Source organism: Melospiza georgiana, chromosome 25 (genome assembly GCF_028018845.1).
Source record: "Melospiza georgiana isolate bMelGeo1 chromosome 25, bMelGeo1.pri, whole genome shotgun sequence".
Taxonomy (NCBI): domain Eukaryota; kingdom Metazoa; phylum Chordata; class Aves; order Passeriformes; family Passerellidae; genus Melospiza; species Melospiza georgiana.
Genome location: NC_080454.1, coordinates 3,680,001 through 3,690,979, shown reverse-complemented (window position 1 = coordinate 3,690,979; position 10,979 = coordinate 3,680,001). Strand labels below are relative to the sequence as shown.

Genomic DNA, 10,979 nt, shown 5'->3' with positions numbered 1-10,979 from the left:
TGGGCACACTGAGGGGACACACAGGGGACATTGGGGACACACTGGGGACACACTGGGGACATTGGGGACACACAAGGGACACACAGGGGACATTGGGGACACACTGGGGACATTGGGCACACTGAGGGGACACACAGGGGACATTGGGGACATACAGGGGACACACTGAGGAGACAATTGGGGGGACATTGGGGACACATTGAGGGGACATGAGAGACACGCTGGGGACACATTGAGGGGACACATTTGGGACATTTTGGGGACAGTGGGGACATTGGGGGACATTGGGGACACAGAGGGGACATTGGGGGACATTGGGGGGATTGGGGACATTGGGGACAGTGGGGACACACTGGGGACACATTGGGGACACAGGGGACAGAGGGGACATTGGGGACATGGCGGACACTGGGGACATTGGGGTCACACAAGGGACACACTGGGGACACTGGGGGCATTGGGGACACTGGGGACACATTGGGGACACGCGGGGGGGACAGCGCTGTCACTGACGTGTGACGCCGGCGGGCAGCGCGGGCGCGGTGACGGTGACGCCGCAGTTGCCCACAAAGGCCATCTCCAGCAGGCAGCCCAGCAGGCCACCGTCGCTGACGTCATGGCCCGCCGTCACCACGCGCTCTGGGGACACACACACGGGGCACCGAACGTCACCAAGGGTCACCAAGTGTCACCAAGGGGCACCTCGGGGTCTTGAAATGTCACCCATATTGGATAATATAAAAAAAATAAATAGTAAATATTTTTGGGGTTCCAGGTGTTTCTGGGTCTCAGGTTGGATTTTATCGGTTCTGGGCTGGGCTTTGGGGTTCCAGAACAGATTTTGGGGTTCCCGGGTTCGATTTTGTGGTTTGAGGTTCCCAAATTTCAGGGTTTCAGGTTCGATTTTGGGGGTTCCAGGTTGGATTTTGGGGGTTCCAGGTTGGATTTCGGGGGTTCCCAGGTTGGATTTCGGGGTTCCCAAATTTCAGAGTTTCAGGTTCGATTTTGGGGGTTCCAGGTTGGATTTTGGGGGTTCCAGGGATGGATTTCGGGGGTTCCAGGTTGGATTTCGGGGTTCCCAAATTTCAGAGTTTCAGGTTCGATTTTGGGGGTTCCAGGTTGGATTTTGGGGGTTCCAGGGATGGATTTTGGGGTTCCAGGTTGGATTTCGGGGTTCCTAAATTTCAGGGTTTCGGGTTCGATTTTGAGGTTTCCATAATGGATTTTGGGGTTCTTGGGATGAATTTTAGGGGTTCCAGGATGGATTTTGGGGTTCTGGGTTGGATTTTGGGGTTCCTGGGATGGATTTCAGGGTTCCAGGTGTTTCTACATCTCAGGTTGGATTTTATTGGTTCCAGTTTGGATTTTGGGGGTTGCAGGTTGGATTTTGGCGTTCCCGGGTTCGATTTTGGGGTTCCCAAATTTCAGAGTTTCAGGTTCGATTTTGGGGGTTCCAGGTTGGATTTTGGGGTTCCTGGGATGGATTTCAGGGTTCCCAAATTTCAGAGTTTCCAGGATGGATTTTGGGGTTCTTGGGATGAATTTTAGGGTTTCCAGGATGGATTTTGGGGGTTCCCGGGATGGATTTTGGGGGTTCCCGGGTTTCGATTTTGGGGCTCCCAAATTTCAGGGTTTCAGGTTCGATTTTGAGGTTTCCAGGATGGATTTTGGGGGTTCCTGGGATGGATTTTTGGGGTTCCAGGTCGGATTTTATGGTTCCCAAATTTCAGGGTTTCGGGTTCGATTTTGGGGGTTCCAGGTTGGATTTTGGGGGTTCCTGGGATGGATTTCAGGATTCCAGGTGTTTCCACATCTCAGGTTGGATTTTATTGGTTCCAGGTTGGATCTTCAGGGTTTTGGGTTGGATTTTGGGGGTTCCCGGGGTTGGATTTTGGGGATCCCAAATTTCAGGGTTTCAGGTTCGATTTTGAGGTTTCCAGGTTGGATTTTTGGGGTTCCTGGGACGGATTTCAGGGTTCCGGGTGTTTCCACATCTCAGGTTGGATTTCATTGGTTCCAGGTTGGATTTTGGGGGTATCTGGGATGGATTTGGGGGTTTCTGGGTGGGATTTTTGGGTTTCTGGGCAAATTTTTGTGGTTCCCACGTTGGATTTTCAGGGTTCCTCGGCTCCGTCCCCCATCCCCAGCACCCTGAGGGCGCAGTCGAGCGCGGGGGCGCTGTGGGTCGAGCACCCCATGGACACGACGGCCCCGTGGGGCCCCAGGAACCGGGGCAGGGCCTGCAGGGCTGGGGGGCTCCTGGGGCGGATTTGGGGGTTCAGGGATGGATTCTGGGGTTCCCGGGATTCCATTGGATCCAGGCTGGGTTTGGCGGGTTGGATTTTGGGGGTTCCAGGTTGAATTTTGGGGGTTCCTGCTCGGATTTTGGGGGTTCCCGGGATGGATTTCAGGGTTCCAGGTGTTTCCCCATCTCAGGTTGGATTTTATTGGTTCTAGGTTGGATTTTGGGGGTTCCTGGGACGGATTTTGGGGTTCCCAAATTTCAGGGTTTCGGGTTCGATTTTGAGGTTCCCAGGTTGGATTTTTGGGGTGCCTGGGATGGATTTCAGGGTTCCCAAGTTTCACAGTTTCCAGGATGGATTTTGGGGTTCTTGGGATGAATTTTAGGGGTTCCAGGTTGGATTTTGGGGGTTCCTGGGATGGATTTCAGAGTTCCAGGTGTCTCCACATCTCAGGTTGGATTTCATTGGTTCCAGGTTGGATTTTGGGGTTTCTGGGATGGATTTTGGGGTTTCTGGGATGGATTTCAGGGCTCCAGGGTGAAATTTTGGGGTTTCCACATTTGATTTTCACTTTTCCTCGGCTCCGTCCCCCATCCCCAGCACCTTGAGGGCGCAGTTGAGCACGGGGGCGCTGTGGGTCAGGCACCCCATGGACACGACGTCCACATGGGGCCCCAGGAAGCTGCCCAGGCTCTCCAGGCCGATGCCCCCACTGGCCTCCACCAGCATCCACGGGTGCGCGGCCTTGACGCGCGCGGCCACCTCATGCAGCACCTGCAGAACCAGGAGAACGTCAAAAAACCCAAAATTTGGGGCTTTGCAACCCAAAACCTGCCCAGTTTCGGTCCCATTTTTTTGGTTTATCCCAATTTTTTTTTTGTTTATTTCCCCATTTTTTTGGGGTTTTTTCCCATTTTTTGGGGGTTTATCCCCATTTCAAAAGGTCCACAGCCCTATTTTGGGGGTTTTTCTTCCTATTTTTCGGGGTTTTTCTTCCTATTTTTTGGGGTTTCCCCACATTTTTGGGGGCTTTATCTCAATTTTTTGGGGGTTTTTTCCCCCCGTTTTTTAGGGTTCATTCCTTTTTGTTTGTTTGTTTGTTTGTTTTTCCCATTTTTGGGGTTTCATCCCAATTTCTGGGGTTTATCCCAAATATTTGCACCATGTCCTCATTTTTTGGGTTTTTTTTCCTTTTTTTTTGTTTTTATTCCCATGTTTTTTTATTTTTTCCCACTTTTTGGTTTGGGTTTTTCCATTTTTCTGGTGTTTTCCCCCATTTTTTGTGGTTTTTTCCCCATTTCTTTGGGAATAATCCCATTTTTAGGACTTTATCCCTATTTTTGGTGTTTGTCCCCATTTTGGGGGCTTTTATCCCCATTTTTTGGAGTTTTATCCCCATTTTGTGGGGGTTTTATCCCAATTTTTTGGCATTTATTCCAATTTTTTGCGTTTTTTCTCAATTTTTTGGACTTTACCCCAGTTTTTTGGCTTTTTTCCCCATTTTTGGCGGGTTCATCCCCCCTTTTTGGGTTTTTTCCTCATTTTTTTGGGGGTTTTCTGCTTTTTTTTTTTTTGTTGATTCCCCATTTTTGGGGTTTATCCCAAATTTTTTGAGATTTCCCCCCCCCTTTTTTTTTTTTTGGGATTTATCCAAATATTTTTTGATTTTTTCCCCATTTTTATGGGTTTCTCCCCATTTTTGGAGTTTATCCGTGTGCAGATCCCGGTAAAAGGGGACAATGTCAGTGAACCCCAAAATTTGGGGTTGGGCGGGATTTGAACCCAAAATTGGGGTGTCCCTGCTCAAATTTGGGTTTTCCCCATAAAAATCCCCACAAATCCAGGGATTGTTCCACCCAAAATTGGGGTGTCCCTGCTCAAATTTGGGTTTTCCCCATAAAAATCCCCACAAATCCAGGGAACTGAACCCAAAATTGGGGTGTCCCTGCTCAAATTTGGGTTTTCCCCATAAAAATCCCCACAAATCCAGGGATTGTTCCACCCAAAATTGGGGTGTCCCTGCTCAAATTTGGGTTTTCCCCATAAAATTCCCCACAAATCCGGGGAACTGAACCCAAAATTGGGGTGTCCCTGCTCAAATTTGGGTTTTCCCCATAAAAATCCCCACAAATCCGGGGAACTGAACCCAAAATTGGGGTGTCCCTGCTCAAATTTGGGTTTTTCCCATAAAAATCCCCACAAATCCAGGGATTTGAACCCAAAAATGGGGTGTCCCTGCTCAAATTTGGGTTTTCCCCATAAAAATCCCCACAAATTTGGGGATTGTTCCACCCAAAATCGGGGTGTCCACCCCCAAATCCCCCTTAAACCACAAACACCAAAAAAATTGGGATTTTTCACCCAAAATTTGGGGTCTCTCCCACCCAGATAAATCCCAGATTTGGGGGTTTCCAACCCAAAATTTGCCCAGTTTGGGTCCCCAGAATAAAATGATCAATTTTGGGATTGTTCCGCTTAAAATTGGGCGTTCAAAATCGGGATGTCCACCCCCAAATTCTACAAATCGCCCTTAAACCAGAAATCCCAAAACTTTGGGGTTTTTCCACCAATTTTGGGGTCCCACCCATCCAGAAAACCCCAAAATTTGGGATTTTCAACCTAAAATCTGCCTAATTTGTGTCCCTATAAAAACCCATTTAAAATGGGATTATTTAACCCAAAATTGGGGTGTTCACCCCCAAATCCCCATTAAACCAGAAACCCCAAAAATTTGGGATTTTCCAACCAAAATTTGGGGTCCGAGCCACCGAGAAAAATCCCAAAATTTGGGATTTTCAACCTAAAATCTGCCCAATTTCGGTCCCTATAAAAACCCATTAAAAATGGGATTATTCCACCCAAAATTGGGCCATCCACCCCCAAATCCTCCAAATCCCCATTAAACCCAAAATCCCCAAAATTTGGGATTTTGCACCCAATTTTGGGGTCTCACCCAACTAAAAATACCCAAAATTTGGGATTTCCAACCCAAAATTTGCCCAATTTGGGTCCCTATAAAAAAATCACTAATTCTGGGATTGTTCCACCCAAAATTGGGGTGGCCACCCCCAAATCCCTCCTAAACCAGAAACCCCAAAAATTTGGGATTTTCCACCCAATTTTGGGGTCCCACCCACCAAGAAAAACCCCAAAATTTGGGATTTTCAACCTAAAATCTGCCCAACTTGGGTCCCTATAAAAACCCATTAATTCTGGGATGATTTAACCCAAAATTGGGGTGTCCACCCCAAATCCCCCTGAAACCACAAACACGAAAAATTGGGATTTTTCACCCAAAATTTGGGGTCTCTCCCACCCAGAAAAATCCCAAATTTGGGGGTTTCCAACCCAAAATTTGCCCAGTTTGGGTCCCCAGAAAAAATTTATCAATTTTGGGATTGTTCCACTTAAAATTGGGCGTTCAAAATTGGGGTGCCCACCCCCAAATTCTACAAATCGCCCTTAAACCAGAAATCCCAAAAATTTGGGATGTTTCCACCCAAAATTTGGGTGGAAAACCCCAAAATTTGGGTGGAAAACCCCAAATCTGCCCAATTTCGGTCCCGATAAAAACCCATTAATTCTGGGATTATTTAACCCAAAATTGGGGTCTCCACTCCCAAATCCCCACTAAACCAGAAACCCCCAAAATTTGGGATTTTCCACCCAAAATTCGGGGCCCGACCCACCCAGAAAACCCCAAAATTTGGGATTTTCAACCTAAAATTTGCCTAGTTTGGGTCCATAGAAAAAATGACCAATTTTGGGATTGTTCCACCCAAAATTGGGGTGTCCACCCCCAAATCCCTCCTAAACCAGAAATCCCAAAAATTTGGCATTTTCCACCCAAAATTTGGGGCCCGACCCACCCAGAAAACTCCAAAATTTGGGACTTTCAACCTAAAATCTGCCCTAAAATTTGGGTCCCTAAAAAATTTATCAATTATGGGATTATTTGACCCCCAAAAAAACCCCGATTTTTTGCAGTTATCTCCCCCAAATTTTCACCTTTTTTCCCCAAAATTTCGATTTTCGGGGTTCCCTGATATTTCGGGGCTCCCCCGTGGCCTCAGAGCTCAAATCTCCACCATCACCACCCCGATTTTGGGTCGATTTTTTTGAGTTTCTCCCCCAAATTTTCACCTTTTTTCCCCAAATTTTTGCCGTTTTCCCCCAGATTTTCACCGTTTTCCCCCAAATTTTCGCCATTTTTCCCCCCAAATGTTCGATTTTCGGGGTCCCCCGATATTTTGGGGCTCCCCCGTGGGCTCAGAGCTCAAATCTCCACCATCCCCACCCCAATTTTGGGCCATTTTTGGGGTTTTCTCCCCCAAATTTTCACCATTTTTCCCCAAATTTTCACCTTTTTTCCCAAAATTTTCACCTTTTTCCCCCAAATTTTCACATTTTCCCCCCAAAATTTCGATTTTTAGGGTTCCCCAAATTTCGGGGCTCCCCCGTGGGCTCAGAGCTCAAATCTCCACCATCACCACCCCGATTTTGGGCCATTTTTTTGAGTTTCTCCCTCAAATTTTCACCGTTTTTCCCCAAATTTTCACCGTTTTTCCCCAAATTTTCCCCTTTTCCCCCCAAAATTTCGATTTTCGGGGTTCCCCGATGTTTTGGGGCTCACCTCTGGGCTCAGGTTGTCGAGCAGGACGATGTCGGCCCCGGCCTCGGCCGCCTCCAGAGCCTGCTCGGCGCTCGCGCACTCCACGCCCAATTTCCGCATGAAGCCCCCGGCCCGGTGCGCCCCCTCAATCAGCTGCAAAGACCCCAAAATAACCCCCAAAAATTAGGGATTTGCCCCCCAAAATTTGGGTTTTTCTATTCAAAATTAATCCCCAAAAATTGGGGATTTCTACTCAAAATTTATCCCCAAAAATTTGGAAATTAATTCCCAAAAATTGGGATTTTCTTTCCCCAAAGGAATCCCCAAAAATTCGGAAATTAATGCCCAAAAATTGGGAATTTACCACCCAAAAACTGGGAATTCCTACTCAAAATTAGTCCCCAAAAAATTGGGAATTTCCCCCCCAAACTCATCCCCAAAAATTCAGAAATTAATCCCCAAAAATTGAGAATTTGACTCCCAAATTAATACCCCAAAATTGGGGATTTCTACTCAAAATTGATCCCCCAAAAATTGGGAATTTCTACTCAAAATTAATCAACAAAAACTCAGAAATGAATCCCCAAAAATTGGCAATTTCTGCCCCAAATTAATCCCCAAAAATTGGGAATTTGTCCCCAAAATTCATCTGCAAAATTGGGGACTTCCCTCTGAAATTAATCCCCAAAAAATTCAGAAATTAATCCCCAAAAATTGGGAATTTCTACTCAAAATTCATCCCCAAAAATTCAGAAATTAATCCCCAAATTAATGGCCAAAAAATTGGGGATTTTCCCCAAAATTCATCCCCAAAAATTCAGAATTTCATCCCAAAATAAATCTCAAAAAATTGGGAATTTCCCCATAAATTCATCCCCAAAAATTGGGAATTTCCCCCTAAAATTCATCCCCAAAAATTGGGAATTTTCACCCCAAAATTATCCCCAAAAATTGGGAATTTCCCCCCCAGAATTGATCCCCACTTTCCGCGTGAAGCCCCCGGCCCAAAATCAGCTGTGGGACCCCAAAATTAACACCCAAAATTGTGATTTTTACCCCCCAAAATTGGGATTTTCTGCTCAAAATTTATCCCCAAAAATTGGGATTTTTTGCCCAAATTAATCTCCAAAAACTCAGAAATTAATCCCCAAAAATTCGGAATTTTCAGCCCAAAAATTGGGAATTTCCCCCCAAAAATTCGGAAATTAACCCCCAAAAAGTGAGAATTTGACTCCCAAATTAATACCCCGGAATTGGGGATTTCTACTCAAAATTAATCCCCCAAAAATTGGGAATTTCTACTCAAAATTATTCACCCAAAAATTGGGAATTTCTACTCAAAATTAATCAACAAAAATTCAGAAATGGATCCCCAAAAATTGGCAATGTCTGCCCCAAATTAATCCCCAAAAATTGGGAATTTCTACTCGAAATTAATCCGCAAAAATTGGGAACTTCCCCGTAAATTAATCCCCCAAAATTGGGAATTTCTACTCAAAAATAATCCCCCCAAAATGGGGAATTTTCCCCTCAAATTAATCTCAAAAAATTGGGAATTTTCCCAAAATTAACCCCCAAAATTTCAGAAATTATTCCCCCAAAATCGGGAATTTCTACACAAAATTTCCCCCCCCCCCCAAAAAAAAAATTGGGAATTTCTATTCAAAATTAATCCCCAAAAATTGGGAATTTTCACCCCAACAATTGGGAATTTTCACCCCAAAATTAACCCCAAAAATTGGGAATTTTCACCCCAAAAATTGGGAATTTCTACTCAAAAATTGGCAATTTTCCAGCAAAATTAATCCCCAAAAATTCAGAATAGATTCCCCCAAAATTGAAAATTTCTACGCAAAATTAATCCCCAAAAATTGGGACTTTCCCCCCAAATTAGCCCCCAGAAATTGGGAATTCCTACTCAAAATTCATCCCCAAAAATTTGGAAATTAATCCCCAAAAATTGGGAATTTTCACCAAAATTCATCCCCAAAAATTGGGAATTTCTGCCCCCAAAATTGGGAATTTTCACCAAAATTAATCCCCAAAAATTGGGAATTTTCACCAAAATTCATCCCCAAAAATAGTGAATTTTCCCCCAAATTTGGGGTCTCACTCCAACCAAAACCCCCCAAATTTCGGGGTCCCCTCACCCCATTTCCCCCCAAAATTTTCCCCAAATTTCGGGGTCTCCCCACCCCATTTTCCCCCCAAATTTCGGGGTCTCCCCCCAAATTTCCTCCTCATTTCACCTCCGATTTCGGGGTCCCACCGTGCCCAAACCGCCCCAAAATCGGGGTCCCCCCACAGCCAAAACCGCCAAAAATCCCCCAAATTTTGGGGTGCTGCCCTTTGCCAGCGCTCCGGGATTGTCCGGACCCCTCCCAAATTTGCCCCCCAAATTTCCTCCATTTTACCCCAAATTCGGGGTCCCCACAACCGGAACCCCCCAAATTTTGCCCTCCAAATTTTGGGTTTCCCCACCCCATTTTCCACCCAATTTTTTTTCCCATTTCTCCCCCATTTCCACCCAAATTTCCCCCATTTTCCCCCAAAATTTTCCCCCATTTCCCCCCCCCAAATTTGGGGGTCCCCACAACCAGAACCCCCCAAATTTTGCCCCCAAATTCGGGGTCTCTCCACCCCATTTCTCCCCCATTTCTCCCCCAATTTTCCCCCCATTTCTCCGCCATTTTCCACCCAAATTTTGCCCCATTTCCCCCAAATTTCGGGGTCTCCCACAACCAAAACCGCCCCAAATCCCCCCAAAATTCGGGTCCTTACCCGTTTAACCCCTTCCTGTCCCTCACTCAGTTCCACCACCGCTCTGTGCTTGTCCTTGAGCAGCCCAAACGCCCCCAGCCCCTCCCAAATTTCCCCCCATTTTACCCCAAATTTTTCCCCATTTCTCCCCCATTTCCCCCCCAGATTTGGGGGTCCCCACAACCAGAACCCCCCCAAATTCTGCAGGGTCTCCCCACAACCAAAACTGCCCCAATTCAAGGGTCCCCCCACTCATTTCCCCCCCAGTTTAGGGGGTCCCCACCTGCCGGATCGCCCCCCATTCTCCCCCCATTTCTCCTCCATTTCCCCCCCAATTTTTTCCCCATTTCTCCCCCATTTTCACCCAATTTTTTTCCCCAATTTCGGGGCTCTCCCACCCCAAAATTCCCCCAAATTTTGGGGTCCTCACCTGTGTCAACCCCTCCTCTGTCTCCCGTGCACTGCTCTGTGATTGTCCAGATGCCCCCTCCCCAAATTCCTGATCCCCCTCCCCATTTTCCACCCAAATTTTTTCCCCAATTTCGGGGTTCCCCCACCCCAAAACCCCCCAAAATTTGGGGTCCTTACCGTTTAACCCCTTCCTGCCCGCCGCCCATCTCGGCCACGGCCCTGTGCTTGTTCTTGAGCAGCCCGAACACCCCCAGCCCCTCCCAAATTTCCCCTCATTTTACCCCAAATTTCGGGGTCTCCCACAACCAAAACCCCCCCAAACCCCCCCAAAATTGGGGTCCTTACCCGTTTAACCCCTTCCTGCCTGCCGCTCAGCTCCGCCACAGCTCTGTGATTGCCCAGATCCCCCCTCCCCATTTCCTTCAAATTTCCCCCATATTACCCCAAATTTTCCCCCCATTTTTCCCCATTTGCCGTCCAGATTTGGGGGTCCCCACAACCAGTACCCTCCAAATTTTGCCCCCAAATTCGGGGTCTCCCCACCCCATTTCTCCCCCAAATCCCGCGGTCCCGGGGCCGTTTTGAGCCTGGCCCCGCCCCCTCCCTTCCCCCGCCCCTCCCCCACTCACCGGGCGCGCGCCGGGCTCGAATGAGGCCCCGGGGGGGGAGGGGGCGGATCTTACACGGGGGGCGGGGCCACAGCGCGGGCGCTGATTGGCTGCCGCCGCTGATTGGCTGCCGGCGCTGATTGGCTGCCGGCGCTGATTGGCTGCCACGCGCACCCAGAAAAAAAAAAAAAAAAATCCGAAAAAACCCAAAAATAAACCCGGAAGTGTTTGGGGTGGGGAGGGGAAATGGGGGAGGGGAAATTGGGGAAAAATGGGGGAAAATTGGGAAAAATTAGATTTGGGGTCATTGAGGGGACATTGGGGACAATGAGAAAAAAATGGGAA

General features: G+C 47.4%; 1 protein-coding gene across 1 annotated transcript; it reads right to left on the bottom strand.

Annotated features, from left to right (window-relative positions):
• Window positions 1-628: 628 nt before the first annotated feature.
• On the bottom strand, window positions 629-10,679 carry LOC131093452 (nicotinate-nucleotide pyrophosphorylase [carboxylating]-like). Its single transcript, XM_058040616.1, has 3 exons — window positions 10,656-10,679; window positions 6,877-7,008; window positions 629-3,017 (listed from the first exon to the last, which is right to left on the bottom strand). Exons 2-3 carry the CDS (start codon window positions 6,973-6,975, stop codon window positions 2,811-2,813), a joined length of 306 nt encoding a protein of 101 aa, XP_057896599.1. The 5' UTR covers window positions 6,976-7,008; window positions 10,656-10,679; the 3' UTR covers window positions 629-2,810.
• Between the last annotated feature and the right edge of the window lie 300 nt (window positions 10,680-10,979).